The sequence below is a fragment of the Tupaia chinensis genome, unplaced genomic scaffold, assembly GCF_000334495.1.
Source record: "Tupaia chinensis unplaced genomic scaffold, TupChi_1.0 Scaffold000207_1, whole genome shotgun sequence".
NCBI classification, from domain to species: Eukaryota; Metazoa; Chordata; class Mammalia; order Scandentia; family Tupaiidae; genus Tupaia; species Tupaia belangeri.
Window position 1 is genome coordinate 3323018 of NW_006159682.1, and position 20446 is coordinate 3343463.

At 43.5% G+C, this 20446-nt stretch overlaps 2 protein-coding genes across 8 annotated transcripts in view; both read left to right on the forward strand.

The window, feature by feature from the left end:
* Window positions 1-20446, forward strand: part of AGBL4 (AGBL carboxypeptidase 4) — a 1284896-nt gene that overhangs the window by 971425 nt on the left and 293025 nt on the right. The gene's annotated exons all lie outside the window — the stretch shown is intronic.
* Window positions 8-20446, forward strand: part of BEND5 (BEN domain containing 5) — a 56933-nt gene continuing 36494 nt past the window's right edge. Inside the window, exons 1-4 of one of the 6 annotated variants that reach the window (XM_027771349.1) lie at window positions 9-70; window positions 2149-2398; window positions 16580-16713; window positions 18779-19163. In XM_027771349.1, the coding sequence (XP_027627150.1) occupies window positions 16609-16713; window positions 18779-19163 (490 nt within the window). In that variant the 5' untranslated portion in view covers window positions 9-70; window positions 2149-2398; window positions 16580-16608. Of the gene's footprint in view, window positions 71-2013; window positions 2399-6206; window positions 6264-6622; window positions 6775-16579; window positions 16714-18696; window positions 19164-20446 lie in introns of those variants that run through there. The other 5 variants (XM_014587365.2, XM_027771350.1, XM_027771348.1 and 2 more) reach the window with 5 other exon arrangements.

The following is a 20446-nucleotide window of genomic DNA, read 5'->3' on the forward strand; positions in this document are numbered from 1 at the left end:
ACCCCCCCCCGCGCCCCCCGCGACTGGGGCGCGCTGTTGCTCCACAAGGCCCAGATCCTGGCGCTGGCAGGTGAGCAAACGGGCTCGGAGGGACGGAGGGACCATGGGACCAGGGCGGGGGCTGGGACCCGGGAAGGGGCCGGGCGCTGGGGCGGAGGGGGCCGGAGAAAGCCACTGCTGGCTCCTGCCTCCACCTCCCGCGCCCTGGCTTTTCTTTTGGGGACGGGTCGTCTCTAAGAGGCCAGACCAGTTAAAAAGACCAAATGGTCCTCCTTTGTCTTCCCTGCTTTCCTTACACTCCAGGGCTGTTAGTCTGTCTTCATCTCCATCTGCGTCTGTCCTCTGATTCTTCGCATTCTCCGTGTTCCTTCACTTTCTCATTCTCTCCTGGTACCGTCATTCCTCACCTCCTTTTTTACCACTGTCCCAATTCCTTTCCTCTCTGCTCCTTTCTGCCCCTTTAAGTTTCTCATGCTATCTTTCTCCCTCCTTTTAAAGCCCTTGGCACCTCCTTGGAGTGAGGAGCAGGGGAATATTGTCAGAGCTTCTGGGTGAGGGTCTTTCCTCAAAGAGGGAAGTTATGGCATCCTTGTCCCATCCGGACCCATCCTTGAACAAGATGAGGAGGCCTTGAACCTCAGTTCACTGGCATCACTCTCTCCTGCCCCACCTGGTCAGGGGGCCAAGAGGCTCTGGGGCATCCTTCAGTCTCCACACACCTTTCTGAATCTCCCAGAAGGCTCTGAGTGAGAAGTGGGGGCCAGGAAAGGGTTTCTAGGTCAAAATAAGAAGGAAAACTGCTGTCCCAGGGTCCTGAGAGAGAGGCAAAGAAGGTGGTCTTATTTGAAAGGGGAGGTTACCAAGGTTCACTTGGTGACAGGACATAAAATCAGCTAGATACCTTCCTATACTCCTCTCTGCCATGCTGAGTTATGTTTTCCTTTGTGAAGAGAAGACAGCTGGTTCTCTTTCCTAGCAAGTTCTAGGAGGCTTGGGTACAGAGTGCTGGGAAGAGGTAGACATCACTTTTGTTTGGGGGATAAGCCTTTGACCTGCAGCTGGTAAATAGAATGTACCTTAGAGTATAGTCAGAGTCATCAGTAACCCTGCCCCCACTTGGAAGAGAAAAGGAGGGTTAGGAACTGAATGAAGACATTGTTAATATTCCGGAGTTAATATTCTGGTCTTACATACTTCCCTATTTTTCCAAGTTCCATGGCTTCCTCACATTTAGCCTAGAAGATGAACCCAGCATGTTATCTTAGTGACTTGCCCAGGGTGCCATGGCGAGATAGCAGTAGATCAGAGCTCAGCTTCGTGACTCTGGTTCCTGTCCACCATCCCATGTTGCCAGTAGAAAGTGGGTTTGGAGGAGTAGAGGAATGAAGAGCTGGAAACTAATCAACTGCACCTGAGTCCTTTTGACAGACTCTATCCTTACCATCCTCTGAAAGTCTTAGGGCCAGCAGCTGTAGACCCACTCAGGGCCAGACAATAGGAGTCAGGGGAACTGAGTGAGAAGTAGGTTTTAGAAAAGCGAACCCTTAGGGCCAGCAGATGGCGTTGTGTTTATAAGCCCTGGACTCCTACGTCATCAATCGCAGTTCAAGTCCCAGACCTGGTGGCTTGTTAAGTCACACCGGGCGCATGTACGTGCATGCCCAAAATCTCAAGAGGAATATGGATGAGAATGGATTGCGACATGGCTATGCCCCTAGGGGGGTAATTTCTCACTTTCCCTCTCTCTGTCTCTCTCCATATAACACATGTGCCCTATGTCAAAAACCTTATATTAAAAAAAAAAAAACGTAAACCCTTTGTGGCTGATTAGGTTTTGGTTTGTTTGCTTTTACTTTTAATTACCCGAGAGAAGGGATTAGGAATTTATTTCCCAAGAGTATAAGTCAGAGGAAGTTATAACTAGGTTGTAACCCTAGCTTCCCTCTTGCTAGAAGACAAAAAAAAAAAAAAATGCTTCTTGCCGATTGTATCATACTCCTAGATTCAGAAAAACCCTAGGAGAGTGGAAGTGATGTCTGTCCGTCAGTGGTAGGTATCTTAGTGTGTAATGGCTACTTCCCTCTTTTAGAGATTGTTCATCCATCCATCCATTCATTCAGCAAACATACACTGTGTTTGACTCTTCAGGCACTGCAGAAAGGTCACCTAGGCAGATGGAAGCTCCCACCAGTTCTGATTTTAAAATCGACACAAGCCCTCACAAGTAAGACACGTGGAGCTTTGGCCTGAGAACCATGAATTTTGAGCCTATGGACTATTCATCTTTCAAGTTGGATTGCTGATAAATTTCTGTATTAAAATACAAAAAACAAAAACAAAAAAACCTAGGCAACATCTGGAAACCGGCAGAGTAGATCCAAGCGTGATGCCAATTTGAGTGAGTTGAAAAGTGCTTACCCCACCTCTCTTCAGTTTTTTTAACAAGAGAAAGGGGGGGGGGTGGATAAAAGAAGAAGCAGCAAAAAAAAATAAAACCACTTGAGGTTGACTAAGCTACATTTTGAATTCTAATCAGCTGGTTAATTTTTAAATTGGATTTGCAGCCCTGGCTATAGACCTGTTTGAAAGGGTCAGGGTGAGTTTAGGAATTCATTTAAACTGGAGGAATTCTCCTGTGTCTTGAAAAACTCCATCTTGACTTGGTTTTGGTGGCTTTGAGAATTGCTTGCAATGACTTTATCCTAAAGAACTCATCTGGCATCTCCGGGTTGTAAATACCACTGTGCTCTGGCACCAAGTGTGAGGAGGTGACCCTTTAAGTGGGAGGCTGAGGTGGCTTTATGCCTATGGATTAGCCATTTTTTGATGAATTAATCCATCTCTGGCACCAATATCATGATTATAGAGAAAGTTTCAGGACCGCTTTATGACTTTGAGCGAGAAGTGTGTTACTTTATAGAGTATTTGCCCAGGCTAACCCACAGCTATTTTGAAGTTATCTCTTCTTATACCCAGAAAATATCAAAGTCAACTGCTGTGGGGCTTTCTATTTTACTCCCGTGGTGGGTTACACCATGTTCCAGTGTGGGTAAGACCCTAGTAGATACCTCTCTCCATACCATTAAATTACAATTTCAGCTTTACTGACGGTCTTGCTGTGTGCCTGTCTGTTATCTCAGTTCGTCCTCCTGTAACTCATTGATAGAGTCTGATAAGGTGATTATTTCCATCTTATAGATGAAGAAACTGAGGCTCAGAGGCTTGCCTACAGCCACATAGCTACTAAGTGGCAAAGGCAGAATCGGAACACAGGTCTTCTAGTGCCAGGTCCCTGCTTGGCAGTCTCCTTTGTAAAATTGCTGATGTTCCCATCAGCCACTCAGCATGACTTGGAAGGAGTGAAAGGAAATGGAAAAACTGTCCATGAAGCTTACAGATCCAATCAAGTTTTGAAACCAGAGGATAGTTCTAACTTCTGAGTTCTCGAACTCATTCTGCTCTTCCATTTGCTCCATTTCCACCCCCTTCCTAGAGAGCACACACACCTCTCCCCTCTGCCTGCCCAGCCCTTCAGTTGTCATTTGCCTGAGGAAATCTCAAAGGAGCTCCCATCCTCAATGAGGACCCATATAACTCAAGACTTGACTCGCCTTTGAGCTGTGGTCTCTTCTTACTCTCATTTATTTACTAATCATGTTGTGAAAGTGAGAATTTCCCATGTGGAGAGCCCATCACTATCTAACTACAGTCCAGCCTGCTATTAGGACCAGTGGTGTTGAATTGTGGGATTTTTTTTTTTTTTTTGGCGAGGTTTTTGCTTTAGGGTATGTGCACTCGCCAGAAAGCGAGAGACAGAGAGACAGAAAGCAAGAAATCACCCCGGGGGGATGGCCACGCTGCAATCCTTTCTCCTCCATTCTCCTCTCAGGATCTTTTGGGCATGCATGCACACACACCCGGTGTGAGTTTAAGCCACCGGGTCTGGGACTCGAACCATGGTCGACTACATGGGAGTCCAGCAACATAGCTATTACGCCAGCCCTTAATTGTGTTTTTTTTAGGGGACGAAAGTTGGTTTTTCTAGGCTAGACTCTTAAAATACTATGTTGTTCTATCCAGGTACCTATGCTGTGTTGGCCAGTAATTGTTTGGGTGGGTTAAAGTCCCTTTGTTATCAAGTGTCCACTTACTACTTCCTATATGTGAGGCCATGGTGTAACAAGTGAATATACCAATGCACCAGCACATCTGAGGGACCATGACTGGGATGACAGCATGACCCAGAGGAGACCAGTTAACTTTTCAGACCCTGCTATGTAGAGTTTTTTGGGGAGGCAGAGTAATGAAGAAGAAATGGGTCCTCTCCCAGGATGTGTGTAGTTTGGGAGACCCCATGAAAGTGCTAGATAGAGCTAGAAGCCAGGCACGAGGGGAGTACAAACAAGGGACCAATTCCAGGTGGGCTTTGCAGTTTATCTAGGATTTTCCTTTCCAGTTCCACTACCAGTGTCTGCATTCAGGCCAGCATTAGCTCTTACTCTTCTAAACCAGCACAGCAGCCTTCTCATTTATCACCCTGTCTCCAATGTATTTTCCAAATCGCTTTCAGACTAAATCTTCTAAAATATAGTCTTAGGCAGTTGACGGCTCTCTTTGGAACCTTCTGTTGCTCCCTATTGCCTACTGAATAAAACTTCAGCTTCTCAGCCTGGCATTCAGCCATTCCTCTGACTCGCCCCAGCCCCACGTTACTTCCCTCGCCTAGCCCTGTGGTTTTTCTTGCTATTCTATGAGCTCGCCCCATCTACTTCTTTGAACCATCCAGGATAGATTAATCATTGTCTGACATGGGGCCTCTACCCACGTGGAGCTCACCTTTGCTGGAAAGGCAGACATGTGACATATCCGTGGTGGGCTGTGATAGAGGAGTGGACAAAGTGCATTGGGAGCTGCCTACCTCAGGCATTCCCTGTTCCCCTACTGCCCGTAAAGGAGACTCACTCCCTCTGCAGAACTCTCTTTTCACCTTGCTTCTTCTTTGATGATGGACCTTAGCATTTCTGTCTTGTTCTGGTTAGTTATGAAACTGCCTCCCTCTGCCAGACAGTGAACTCCTCCGGGACAGAGGCCTGCCTTCCTGGCCTCTGCATTCGTGGTGTCCAGCACATAGTCTACACTGGTCAGCCCATGATGAATTAACTCATGAACTTTGAGGAGACAGGCACATCTTTTATGTTTGGGGAGAGGAAGTAGAGGGGACCAGAACCTCTGTAGCAGCAACTTGTTTTTTAGAACAGAAACCTGCAGGAGGATTTTGAGCTTTCATTCAACTTTGTTCATCTGGAAAAAGTCAACATTCTTTATCACTCCCTTGACGAGAAGAAACCCCACACTTGGGGGAAATAGCTTCCAAAGCCACGTTTTTCTTGCTTTGGTAATTTTAGCTCATTCAGGGCTCAGGTCCCAGCTTGGCATTGTCAGTCCAAATAGATCACTTGCTCCAGAAATGCTTTGGAACTTCTACAAAGTTAGCAGCAAAGCAGGGGACTAGTCGATTTCATATGCAAAGATTGTTGCGTGTCCTCAGTGGGAGACTGCCAACAAAAGGATTTATTTTTTTAAAAAAAGCGAGTGAAAACTTTTAATTTAGGTTTTGACATGTTCTGCTGATATACGTTGGAGCAAAGATTGGAACTTGCCTGCTGTCATCTGTTGCAGATTCTACTGGAATGTTAACCGTTGAAGGATCAGGCTCATGTGATTTCTCAAGAACCGCATATTGGTTACAACTAAACAGTGCTTCAGCAGTTCTGGTTTGCAGGTTGAAAGAAAAAAATTGTCCCAGGCAAGTTGAAGACTTGCTTTTTTTGTGTGGTATTTTGTTATTCAAGAGCACACTAGCTTTTATTCTTAAAAACACACCAGAAAAGTAAAATTCAGATTGAGGTCTTTGACTCTAAGACCAATTATCTTTACAAAGTGTCTAACCACTTTGTCTTATAAGCTCCTTAGAGTCAGAAGATGTGCATATTTTTTCTTACCAGGAAGACATATGTAACCGGAAGAGTTTTCCTTGGCTGATTACATTCTATAGTTATTGAGTTCTGCAAGAGGTCAGCCTTATAATGGAAGGATGTGTTGTTTTTCACCTACCAGATATTTAAAAAATTTATCCACTAGGTTTCAGTTTTAGTGCACATACTCTATCTACATCATTGTTATTCAGGACTTCTTGTTTTGTCCAGGAGAAGAGTGCTGTTTGGGCAACTGCTGAGTGAAAGTTCTAGATGCCAAGCTGTGAGGTAAGCCAGCCCACATGGACTGGGCTTGTGGAGAAATATGAGTCAGTTCAGTCAGAAATTGAGAAACCTAAATGAAGGTGGTGGTGTTCATGAGATGAATTAAGGAGCTAGAATCCATGGGACTTGGTAACTGACTAGCTGTGATGTGATCTGGGCCTCCCTTTTAGGATGAGACTCTAGAAGAGTAGCTGGAAGGGAAGATGAAGAGTTTAGAGACCTGTTGAATCTTAGATGCCCATAGAACATCAGGGTGGACTGGCCTGGAGAGCAGGTGGGCATGTGGTTCTTGGTTCAGAAGAGCTCTCCAGACTGAAGATCACAATATATGGAAGCCATGGGAGGAGTGATGTCACAGTGGGAGAGGACACAGAGTGAGAGAAGCTTTTAAAGGCAATACTTTTCAGAACACCAGCTCTTAAGGGCACCTTTGAGGAAGAAGAACCTTAAAAAAAAAAAAAAAGTGACCAGGAAGGAACAATAAGAGATGGACTGAGAATCAAGGGATAACCAGGTGAGATGAGTGTCCTAGAAACCAAATGAGGAGAGAGGTCTTTGGGACCCAGATTTAGTCTTGTTTTTGTTTCTTTTAACTACACAGCAACTGCCTTTCTTTCTGAACTCATTTGTGAGAAATAGGATAGAATGCTAAATATATAAGCAGGAGAAGAAAAGATTTGCATGCTATGACATTTTGATAGTTTTCAATTTCTGAGTTTTTACAACATGGAAGAAGGATCATACTTGTTCTTTAGGATCCAGAAAGGAAGTTAGAGCAAGAGAGTAGAATTCATAGGGTTGGCGGGAGCCAAGTAATAGAAGCAGAGAGAGCAGGCAAATGAAGGGCTTCCAATATGGCGCTGAGCTTCCCATTCCCTGAGGTCACAAGCAGGTCGGGTATTTTAGAGTGGAATCTGTGGGAGAGTTCAGTTAGGTGACCTCTAGGTCACTTTCTTAAGCATAGAGAAGGAAATGTTAGAGAGCTGAAAGACTGACTTTGAAGTCAGACAGTCTGGGTTCAAATCATAACTCTGCTACTGGTAAGATGTGTGACCTTCAGGAGATTAGATTACTTCTCTGAGTGCCAGGTGCTTCTCTGTAGTGTAGAGACAGTAATCGCCCACCTGCCCACTGTGTTGTTTAGCTAGGTAATATGGCAAAGTATCTGGCACATAGTAGATACTAATTAAATATATATAGCTGCCAGTTTCTACTATAGTGGGCTGATAGTTGTTGAGAAAAAAATAACTTGCTTAGTTGTAGGTACCATCCTTTGTGGAAAAGAGTGACTTAAAGGGGCAAACAAATATAAAGAGGACACAAGTTTAAAATTAATGTGTGTGTGTTTTCAGCCCTCCTGGGCTTACCCTAAGCATGGAAGGCTTGCTATTTTCCTCCCATTTTTGCCCCTCTGTGATTCTGTCCTGGAGCCATGTTACCCTGGCAACAGCCCTGGTGAAGCAGATGGAGGCAACTAGACAAATGACCCGGCAGAATGAGGTTCCTAGTTAGGTCTGTGCCCCAGCCCTGTGCCAGGACCAACGAGGTGGTGGGTGTGAGAACAAGACTTCCTGAAACCTGGCTAACACTTCCCTCTGTCCCCATTTGGATGGCCTCTGCCAGGCATCTTTTCTAAAATGCCCACTTGGAGGAATCTTCTAGATCTACTCTGATCCTTCACTGCACAAATGAGAAAGAGACCTAGAGACTTGGAAGTCCCTATGGTTGGCCAGCAGTTAGAAGGACCTATTGTGGTTTTCTAGTGCAGTGCCATGTTTTACAGAAGAGAATACCAAGACAGTGGGCTTAAGGCACCAAGTATGATAGTGAAAGAGCTAAACCTCCGCCCAGCAGACCTCCATCCAGCAGATCTCCATCCAGCGTCTCCTGATTTCTTCCCGCCACATTACAGCAGTGCATTCTTCTTTTTGTTGTCTCTCCTGGATACAATCCTTGAATCCTGTCTACTCTGGGTTTTATAAAAACAATCATTGTAGGCCAGAGAATGTAGGGTACATAGCTTTTCTATGGCATATCTGCTTTTAATACAAGTATAAGACTTCAGAGCATTTTTATGCAGATGGAAAACTTTAAAGTTGCATATAAGATATTTATAAAACAAGAAAAAAACATTTGTAAAACATTTTATGTCTAGCCTTTTAAAATTTCATCGTAGTACACAAACCTACTCCAAATTAAACTCTCTGATGCTGTATTATTTTAATTTCCCAGCCTGATTATATGTAAAATGGGAATCAAGACAGCATTTCTCCCATTTTAATGGTACACTATAAAAAAAGAGGGGTACCTTCACTGTTGAAGACACACTTGTGTTGGGTTTCTTGTCCACCTGCCTATAAACACCCTTTTCTTATTAACATGGCTCCATTCCCCCTAACCACCCAGTGGTAAATTTAATGGGATTATTTCCCTCTCTGAAACTAAGAACAAATAGCAAGTTCTCTTATATTTTTTGAAGAACAGCTTTTTAGTATATTTCTACAAGAAAGTTCTTTATGGCTTTGAATAGAGACTCTTTTAAGGGATTATTTAGTGCTTATTGGCCTTGGTAAGCCTGTAGTTCAGGAGTCTGACATCAAGCCATATATATATATATATATATGTATGTATGGTGTAAGTTTAATTCAGTTTGGAAATTTATCACAGCATTCTACTAGTGGGTAGGCAAGGCCTTGGGAGAAAGGCAGACATGTTGGAGGTTATATCAACACACTCATCATTTTATATGTACCTTTTAGTTGAGGTGAAAAAAATTACAGCCACTTGGTAATTTTTCTGTTATTTCTGTAGGATAATTAGATGATAGGAATAGAATTGAATGTCACACAAACTTGATTGGAAATGCCGGCTATGTGTTTTATGTCTTAGGAAGCCACTTAGTTCAATAGCATTACTGTGGGGCTTAAGTAGAGTGATAGTTTGTAAAGGAATTAGCTCAGGGCCTGATACATAGTAGATGTTTGCTCCGAGTTTTTGAATGGATTAACAAAAGTAACTGACATCAGAATAGCTAGAAAGGAGGAAAGACAGATGATACCCAAATCATTGGTGGTATTCCCTGCCCTGAAGACAGAAGAGTCAGGCAGTCAGAGTGGGCTAGGAGATTCTTTGACGACTACACATTTATTTCTGTCTACACTAGAACTGACTTTTTGGACTTAAACTTGGAGCATTTGCAAATGCTGGTTGTCTAGAGAACTTTCTTTATCCATCCCTATCAACTGTGAATTTCTTCTGTGGTTTTCTGGAATGCAAAGCTAGAGTCTATTCCAAAGTCACATTAAAATGCCGCATGAGGTATCTGCTGTCTTAGATGATCCATACCATCGTTCACCTTCATTAATGTGACCAGTGAGGAGTTATAGCTTCTTGTCACCCTAAGTTCGGTCTCCTCCTCACACCTCATCCATCTTATTTGCCACTGCCACATTAATCTTTCTAAAACATCTCTTTCATCATGTCTCAATCTGTGTCAGATACCTGCAGTGGCTCTCTTTGCCATGGGACAGAAGCCACACACACAACCACAAGAGTAGTGGCTTTTAGGCTACCACTTACTGAACATCTATGACAAGAGAGACACTGTGCTTGGTGCCTAACACACACTGTCTCTTTGGAAATAGTTTATTGTCCCTGCTTTACTAATAGTAAGACTGAGAGGCAGACAGGTTAGGTAGCCAGAAATCTAAACTAGGATCACCTGATTCAAAAGATCAGGCTATTCCTATAAGATACCTGGCCTTCCTTTCCCACCTGCTGCTTCCACTCTTTTTGTGGCACTGAGTATTCAGTAATCTTCTTCTGTGGACTAGAGATGGATATGAGGCATCTACCTTCCACTCAACGTAAGTGTTAGAAAGGCTGAAAGACCTGAGGTTCACCATGTGTGAAGTCAGCATCTCTCAGGAAGTCAAACCTTGCATTCTTGTTGGGTTCTTGGTACATAGTAGGCTGTAAGGTCCCAAAACACAGGGACCTCTTAGCATAGTGCTCAAGCCCAAATGGGCTCAGTAAATATCCACAGCCTGCAGAAAATGAGGAGTGGAGGCCTCAGGTCTTCCTGAGCCATAATCCAGGGAGTATTGGTCAAGGAAGAGACCAATGAGCATTAGATGGAGTTATAAGGTCATTAGCTCTCAGAGGAGTGTTAAGAACCCCTGAGCCAAACATCAAGGCAACCAGGATCCAGATCAGGAGTTGTGTTATTTGAGGTATTATATACCCCTGTCCCTTTCCTGGACTCATTCCTATCATTTCAGAGCTTCCTGGACTACTCAGCCTACCTTTTCAAGGAGCCCAGTCAAGCCCTGAGGACTGGCTACAACCCGTTTCTGTTGTGCATGGTTGTGGTTACTACTTTCTGAAGACATCGTGAGGACAGAGTGGTCTGGCAGGAACTCACATTAAAGTGGTCCTCTGCTCTGAGGTTCAGGCTGGAGAATTCTGATGTCCTTTTCTGTAGCTACCATTCATGCATTTATTCAGCATTTGTTCTGGTTGTACCATGTTCATGTTTAGAGGGGATAGAACGTAGTTTAGGGAGAAAGACAGGACTATATCAAATATTGTTTCTGTGCATTCCCAGTAGGGCGACAGGGTATTTATTATTCCTTAAAACTTCATTTTTTTTCTCTTTTGGAGAAAAAAACAAAGCAACTAATACTTCCTTGTGGGTTGTTGTGAAGTGTAATATATGTGAACAGCCTTATAATGGTATCTGATATGTAGCAGACGTCCCACAAGTAGTAGCCTATTTTTTAATTGAATCCATTTCATATAACTTAAAATTCACCACTTTAACCATTTTAAAGTATGTGCAACTCAGTGTTTCTTAGTATATTTAGTGTTCTGCAGCTATCACACTGACTACTTCCAGAACATTTTTTCACCAAAAATAAATTCCTGTTACCTATTAAACAGTCACCTCCCACTAACCCCTTGCCTCTGCCTGCCCTTGTCAATTGCTAGTTTACTTTTTGTCACTATGGATTTGTCTAGTCTGGGTATTTGGATATTTCATACATGTGATATCATTCAATATGTGGTCTTTGTGTCTGGCTTCCTTTAGCATAATATTTTCAGAAGTCATCCTTGCTAGAGCATGAATCAGTACCTCATTTCTTTTTATAGCTTAATGTATGTTCTTATATGGATATTCCACATTATGCTTACCTGTCCTTAAGTTGGACATCTGAATAAATTGTTTCTCTCTTTTAGCTAGTGAATAATGTTGCTCTGAACACTTATATGCAAGGTTTGTATTTTCTAGAGAGACAGAGAGCGAGAGAGAGAGAGAGAGAGAAAAGAGAAAAGAGAGAGAGAAGCACTCTCAAAAGTATCTCACATCATTATCCTTCTCCCAGCCTTCTCAACGTCACAGGTACATGTGCCTGCTCAGTACTGGTTGACCTAGGAACCAAACCCCAATATGGAAATATGGCTTCCAGTTTTGCAGAGCAGCACAGTACACTGCACCATTGCTCTTGAGCCTGTGTTTAACTTTCTGAGGAGCGGTCAAATTGTTTTCCAGAGTGGCTGCTCAATTTTACATTTGCACCAGAAACATGAGGGCTCTAGTACTTATTATTTTCCTTTCTTGTTTATTAGGGCCATCCTAATGAGTATAAAGGGGTATCTCATTGCAGTTTGATTTGCAATTCCCTAATTGTGAATGATGTTGAATATTTTCTCACATACCTATTAGTATAGACTCTTTTTATTATTCTTTCATTAAACAGTGTTTTTGATGAGTCCTGTTATGTGAATAGTCCTCTGATAGGGGTTCTACTCTGAGGTTACTCACTGCAGTGGGGAAGGTAGACCTCTAAGCAGGTAACTGCAACATAGTAAGATAACTGACTACAAAGAAAGTGTGTACAATGTGTAGTGGGACCCTTAAGGAAGAAGGAGAAGAATGGAGGCTGAACAAAGTTTATCAATCAACAGGAAGGAGAGACAAGACATTCCAATTAGATGAAAGAACATGGAGCCTTGGGTATGGCTGGTAGGGCTGGGAGCTTATGTCTTCAAGCTGGGAATGGAACACTCCTAACTACCCATCCCAAGCCATTAGATGGGGCAGGTCTTCACCTCAAAAAGCAAGCCTGCCCCAAGCCTCAGGCCATCAGGCAGTACCTGCTGAGCTCTGTTGTCAACTCTGTTTGCACAGGGCTCTGTTGTTTTCAAGACACATTGAGCTGATTTGATCCCCACTTGAGGTAGATGTTATTTCTACAGAAAGAGAAAAATGACAGTCAATGAGATAGCAGTTTGCCTGACTTCTCACACTTATGGAGGGACAGAGCCAGACTTGGAATCTAGGTTGTCTATTTTCTCACATACCTATTAGTATAGACTCTTTTTATTATTCTTTCATTAAACAGTGTTTTTGATGAGTCCTGTTATGTGAATAGTCCTCTGATAGGGGTTCTACTCTGAGGTTACTCACTGCAGTGGGGAAGGTAGACCTCTAAGCAGGTAACTGCAACATAGTAAGATAACTGACTACAAAGAAAGTGTGTACAATGTGTAGTGGGACCCTTAAGGAAGAAGGAGAAGAATGGAGGCTGAACAAAGTTTATCAATCAACAGGAAGGAGAGACAAGACATTCCAATTAGATGAAAGAACATGGAGCCTTGGGTATGGCTGGTAGGGCTGGGAGCTTATGTCTTCAAGCTGGGAATGGAACACTCCTAACTACCCATCCCAAGCCATTAGATGGGGCAGGTCTTCACCTCAAAAAGCAAGCCTGCCCCAAGCCTCAGGCCATCAGGCAGTACCTGCTGAGCTCTGTTGTCAACTCTGTTTGCACAGGGCTCTGTTGTTTTCAAGACACATTGACTGAGCTGATTTGATCCCCACTTGAGGTAGATGTTATTTCTACAGAAAGAGAAAAATGACAGTCAATGAGATAGCAGTTTGCCTGACTTCTCACACTTATGGAGGGACAGAGCCAGACTTGGAATCTAGGTTGTCTGACTTTGGTCCTTTCCACACCTGCAGATTGAACCTTGGCACTTCTTAATGTGGCATTCAGGGCCATTTATTCTCTAGTTCCAGTCACCTTATCTTTCTTCTTCATCTCTCTCTTCTGCCTATAACAGGGCTGTCTTTTAGAATCACTCTAGTCTAAATGTTTTCCAACCTTCCTCTTGGCATCTATTCTTCCCCCCGCCCCTTGTGTGGTCCAGATTCTTAGTGTCTTTAAATGGCTATCCTTTTCTGAGCACTCACTATTGAAGTGTCAGTCACTCTGCTCAAGTTCTTAACACATGGAATTGATCATCTTCACAGCATTCTGAGTGTGAGTAGGAATTATTTACTTCTAGTCACAGATGATGAAATAGGCTCATAGAAGTAAAATGACTTACCCAAGATCACTCAACAAGTAAGGAGTCATACTTAAATACCACCTTCTCTCAGAAGCCTTCTATGGTTATATCAACCAAAGTGGTCTCCCTTATTCCTGAAATCCTATAGCTGTTACTTCAAACACAGTATTTGATCTCTTGAATCATCTTTTCATGGTTTTTTTAATCTCATGTCCTCAAATAGGTGTTTGTCTCTGTCCCCATGTCTTAGCCTAGATCCCACAGAGTAAATTCTCAGTAAATGTTAAGCAGAGGCTCTGAGCCTGGATTATATGATTTGAGTTCTTATGTTCATGTTATGACTCTAACGTCTGGGACCTTGCACAATGCTCTCCACAAGGCTCTAACTAACCCTGTCTTTCCTGTTCTTCCTTTATGTCTCTGAGCCTGATTGTTGCATGACTATGTTTAATACATTTCATAATTTGGAGCCTCATTTTCTTCATTGGAATGTTGAAAACATTAAATGAAGTAATCTGAAGATTGTTCTCCAGTCAAATATTACCTAATTTTGTGAGAATGAATGATTGTGTCTCTTCATACCCACTGCACAGTGACCTCTGATCATGAGCTACATAGCTTTAGCTCAGGAGGCAAAGCATAACTTGTAGTTTCCAGTTCGGTGTCTGGCATCTCAAACTTTTGCCCTTGGACTTGTCAAACTAAAGATTAGCCCAGGAGCTTTGTTCCCAACATGTTCAGAAGTCCTAATACCACCCTTTCATCCTGCATTATCTGTCTGTTTTTTTTTCCTCATGTGAGTGTACATGTGTACGTGGATGTGCACACACATCCCATTTGAAGGTAATTTCATTTGAAGTACCTTCATTAGGTCTTATATTTTAGCAGCTCTTTGGCTTTGAAAAAGTCAACAGGGATTTGTAGGAGGGAAGCTATTGCTCTTTTAGAAAGCCAAAGTCCTGCTGGTGTTCATGCCCAACCCACTGGATGTACTTTGTAGGCACAAAGAGAACAAGAATGGGCCATTCTTGAGAAAAGAGATTCTAAGGTTGTGGCTCTGCTCATGGGAAAAGTCATTTTCATCAGTAGGAGGTTGTTAACAAGGATCATCTTTTTTTTTTTTTCTGGGCAGTTCAGTTCCTCTATACTCTATACCCTCATTTTTTTTTTTAAATTTTTGAAATTAACTCTATCCACCTTATACTTAAGGGAATAAAATGATTCCAAGCAAATTGAGAATACCAATTATAATGTCATATTTATTGAGTGTCCAGTGTATACCAGGCACTGTTTGATGACTTGTGTGGATTATTTTTCTCATATCCACAACTCCATTATAAAGAAGGGACCTGAGCTCAGAGAGGCCTTAGGCCTTAGACCAGTTTTCCTGACCCTATAAAAGAAGAACTGAGGTTTTCATTCTGTCCTGCCTGGTTCTAGGTCCCACCTCTGACCGACTAGGGTTCCATTCCTAAGACCATGTGGGAAGAGTTAGCATTTTAGTACATCGTGGAACAGTTATGTACTTGTAAAGTCCTTCTCAACTTTACTAACAAGTTGTGAAGCCTGGCCTCAGAGAAGCATAAGAGCATGTTTAACACATGCACACACCCTCACACACACATACACTCACACACCTGAGGATCCTTGGAGTCTAGCTTTCACTTGTTACCTAGTCATGAGCCACCTCCAGCATTGGGCAACATGCCAGAAAATGCATTTAGGACACAGCAGTGGGAACTTTTGTGGAATATAAGAAACAGATGCTCCCAAAGTCTCAGGCAAATCCCAGAACACAAGGTATTTTTACCACAAATGGTTAGTTCCAGAGCAGGTTCCAAATTCTACTTCAGGAGCCCTCCCATTTGAACTTTTACTTTTGATATCTCCAGAGAGAGACAGATCTGAGAAATGCAGCTTGAAATCTGTGCAGGGTGGCCATGTAGTGGCACGGTGGTAGCACAACTGGACCCACATGGGAATGGTCTGGGTTCATGTCCCAGAGCCTCCCTCCATGTGCTGGGAGCACATACTTATGCCCATGATCCAGGCTGGCTGAGACTGAGGCGAGAAAGCAGCATGATGACCCTGTTGAGGTATCTCTTTCTCAAGAAATAAACTTAAAAAAAAATTATGCAGGGGAGAAAATCTTCTCAGGTAATCTGAGATTGAGCTTAAAGAATGCAAAAATGGAGAGAAGTAATGTCCTTTGTATTTGTGCAATGCTTTACAGTGAAGTGCACATCCAAGAATGTGCTGGAGCACACCTAAGCCCTGGGCCAGGTTTCAGAGGCCTGTTTCCCACTTCTGGCTCTTTTCACAGACTCGTATCTTTGACAAGTCTTCCTTCCTCTGTGTTTGATTTTCTTCATCTGTAAATAAGAGCATTAGACCAGTCATTCTGTGATTTGCTGTCAGTGAAAAGGCAACACATGCTACTTGTTACTCTCCCTGTGTCTACTTTACTGTAGCCTGTCTTGTGTCCCTGCCCTTCTGGTGTAGGCTTTACCTCCATAAGAGCTACCATCTCTTGTATGCCAACCCGAGCTGGTAGAAACCCACCAAGTTTTCGTAGGAAGATATTGGCTTAGAAGGATCTTCATTGTTGAGGGATTCCATGTGCCAGTTAAGTTTAGACTAGGTAGCAATCTAAGGGCCACTTCAGTTCCAAGATTCCAGAATTCCATAAAAGGCTACACTTTAAGATGTACGTGGTGAAACTCCTAAGCAAGTTCATGGGATGCCGTTTCACTGCTGTGTTACAGTGCTTTCAGCAAGCACCCTTGATTCTAGAGTTTGATCTGCCCGTTTCTTAAGATCCCTACATGCAGGAGGGAAGAGGTCTTAGGTTTGTTTACTTTTCCTTTTAACTGGTCTGGCCTCAGTCATTTTCTGGCATTTGTGGTTTTGGGCAGTTTGAGCATTTTGACTCATAATGAACCTTGTTCTCTTGATATGCATTTTAGAAGACAAATCTGACCTTGAAAACAGTGTGATGCAGAAGAAAATCAAAATCCCCAAACTTTCTCTCAATCACGTAGAAGAAGATGGGGAGGTTAAAGATTACGGGGAAGAAGATTTACAGCTTAGACACATCAAGGTAACAAAATCTTTCTTCTTTTTTAGAAGTAAGCGAGAGTGTTTTCAGATTTCTTATAACAAAAGAATTCTAGTTTGGCCTTTTCTCCCTATGTAAGTGTCCCCTGGTATATGGGTCATTATTTTAGGGCCAGGGGAAACTTGGGAGACAGCTAATATGCATTTGCCTTGCTGACCAACTTTCAAGGCATCCCAAATTCATGCTGTGCCAGCAAGCACGGTCTTGTTTGCACAGTCTCTGCAGTGTCATTGCTGCTGGGCTTTGGGACAGTGTGCTTCTCCCTGGCCCATACTTTTGGAGACGTCACTGCTGAGCTACAAGAACATTAAACAGCTGTTCTTGATAGCCAGTCACTATCAGATTGTCCCAAACAGCTAAGAGTGGACTCACTGGGAAACAGGGTAAGCAAGATTTACGGGGGGTTGAGTGGGTTGTTGTAGGACTCTAGGTTGAACAGAAACTCTCATGAGGGTCTATTTGCTTGCTATGTACCCCACTTACTCTCCTCTAGCTTTCACCTTATAAAGCTGTAGAAAATCTTGTTCAGCAAGCTAGCTGGCTGTTTCTTTTTGGTGTTGTTTTTGTTTTGTCTTGTTTTGTTTTGTTTTCTGTATAGTTTAGTCAGTACTCCAGAGGAAGGGCGGGGAAGAGAAGGAAGAAGGAAACCTTCTGCATTGACTTTAGTCTGATTTTGGACTCAAGGTCAAGGATGTTCCCAAAAGACACAGTTGAGTCAAGTTCATGGCATTCATTGCACCCCCAGTGTGGGGCTGGCCTCGTGTAGGCCCCTGAGATCACGGAGATTAGCCAGACCTGGTCCCTGCCACCAGAAGCCTCAGAGGACAGTGCAGACAGATGCCTCAAGTGTTTATTTCAATTTTAGCTACATTTACATTAACAGCACCTTATCCAAGCAGATAAAACAACACAGGATTTTGGTCTCAATCTCAGAGTAACGGTTATGTTTTGTTTTCCTTAAATTTCTCAAAATTTGGTGAGAAGTTAAAGCAGGTCTGACCTGACACAGTTAAGCACAGTTAAGTAAGTCCAGATTTTGTGTCCTTAGTTGTCTTTTCCTCCCCCTCATTTCTCCTGCTCTCAGTCCTACCACTCCCACTGCCCCTCAATGGAAGCTTTGTCCACTTGACCTGGAATTTCCTCAGGCAGTCAAACCCCCAATGCCTGGAGAGTCCTGGATATACTCTTCTAAATGACCTCTCCTCTCAGGATCCACTGTCTCGCTGAGGGAGACACTGGCAGATGTGGGAGAAGGAGACTTGTGCTGAAAGTCGGGTTTTCTGTAACTCACCATGTGGTCCTGAGTATAGTCCTTTCCCTCTCTGGGCCTTACCTGTAAAAGGAAGCATTTAAACTGAAATTATCTTGCATTGCTGGCATTCTTTGAACTTTTCAGTTAAGTAAACATTTATTAAGACCCTGCCGAGTGCAAGTTCTGAATGAGTAGGCAGTGGAAAAACAGAGAAAATAAGACATGGTTCCTGCCCTAGAAGAGTTTGGAATTCTTAAACATCCTTCCCAACTACATCATCCTTGAGGAAAAGGTTACCTGATGGAATACCATTTTGGTTGTTGTTTTTAATGTTTTTGGTAATGAGATTTGAATGCGACGTCTCTGGGGATGAGTTGGCCTGTCTTGATTTCTTCCTGATTTTCCACAAATACGTATTGGATGTCCCTATGAGATAGTCACTGCTGAGGCATTGTGGGTGGGCCAGGGGCTGGGAGTTGGGAATGGTGGTCATGGTCATAGTACGTGTATCCCAGAGGCAGAGTGGAGGAATGGGAGAATTGCTGGTCTGGGAGGCCAGAATCCTGGTTCTGCCACCAGCAGACTGCATGACTTGGGGCAAGACCCTTCCCCGCTCTGGAACTCTGTTTCTCGGTTTGTAAAATGAAAGGCTTTGACTAAGTGTTTGCACAGGTTTTTCCAAACACTGATATTCTGTGGTTCTGTGATTCTAGGATTGTCTGGGGAAATATTGAGCCGCAGTCCAAGAAAGTCCCAGCTGCCCTTGCCTGAACTGACTCTCGTTGTCCTACACAGAGACCCGAGGGGCGGAAGCCGAGCGAAGTGGCGCACAAGAGCATCGAGGCAGTGGTGGCCCGGCTCGAGAAGCAGAACGGCCTGAGCCTGGGCCACAACACGTGTCCGGAAGAGGTCTTCGTGGAGGCCTCGCCAGGCATGGAGGACATGGACAGTCTGGAGGATGCCGTGGTGCCCCGGGCTCTGTATGAGGAGCTGCTGCGTAACTACCAGCAGCAGCAGGAGGAGATGCGCCACCTCCAGCAGGAGCTGGAGCGGACTCGGAGGCAGCTGGTACAGCAGGCCAAGAAGCTCAAGGAGTATGGGGCACTCGTGTCTGAAATGAAGGAGCTCCGCGACCTCAACCGGAGGCTCCAGGATGTGCTGCTTCTGCGACTTGGCAGCGGTGAGTGCCCCAGCAGACCACAGGCCACACACTCAGTGGAACACCTTGTGCAGCTCCTCTTCCAGAGAAGCAAAGGGGAGAGGCAGGCCAAGTGCCCCCGAAGCCAGGGAGGGCAAAGATTCAGTTTAGCAGGTACCCTGGGGAAGTCACTTCCTTCTCACCATGGAGCTGGTAGGCGCGTAGGTAGGAGCAGTCTCAGCCATGAGAACATGGGGGAGTGAGGCTCAGAGAACAAGAAGTGACTAAATAGTCACCACTGTCGATTTATCCCTTTGCTTGGTAAGAAGCAGTGTCAGAATCGTAGGGAACCTCTCCAGGAAGGCTTCAGGATAGTAGAGAACTAGGTATCCTTAACACATGTATTACCTTAAGTCAGAAAATGATAAATGCTATAGTGTAGATCCTGAAAAAAATGAGAGTTCAGAAGGTGGAGAGGTTATCTTTAACAGAAGGCATGTCTCGAAGGAGGTGAGTCTTGAAGGACAGGCAGTGTTTCAAAGTGCAAGAGGAGGCCGAGGGCGGCAATCTGGGTATGGGAAAACACCTGGAGTGTGAGAGAAGGACTGTGCAAATAAGCCTGGAGAACAGAAGGTGGAAGGCCTTGAAAACTGTACCAGCCCAGGGTGTCTGGACTTGTTTTGGTAGGAATTGGAAGCATTATAAAGCTTTTGAGCAGGCGGCACATGACCTTAGGAGGATTAATATAAAAATGTATAAAACTGCTTTGGTTTGTTCACAGAAGAACTTAATAGGCTCTTAATGTTGCACCTGATTTTAACTAAGCAGGTTTTTAGGTTTTCTCATCTAAAGTGGTTTAGAAGCAGGAATCAGGGGAATTCTGAAAATCAGCAGCCTGGACAGCAGAGAAAAATAACTACTTACCAGAGAAAAAGAGACAGAAATACTCTCAGAACAAGAGAGTCCAGAATTATAAAAGGAGAGTCCAGTCATTATAACACAAATTCACAGCCTCCATAACTCCTGACAGCAATAATCAATAACTCTTAGGTGTTGCGCTTTGCTTGAAAAAGAGAGTCATCTAGTCTAGAAACAGGTCCTATTACCAAAATGTAAATAAAATCAAATTGGCAGTCAGAAAGAAAGGTTTTTCTTACTTAGAAAATATATTTATTTGTAAAGCTTTATTCCTCTTTGATTTGTTTGATAAATTATGCTCTTACTTTATCTTACTACCTTGCTTATGTTTGTAGGGATTTTGCTATTTTTTTTTTTTTTTGGCCATAGGGCGCATGTGTTTGCTAGTGAGAAAGAGAGAGAGAGAG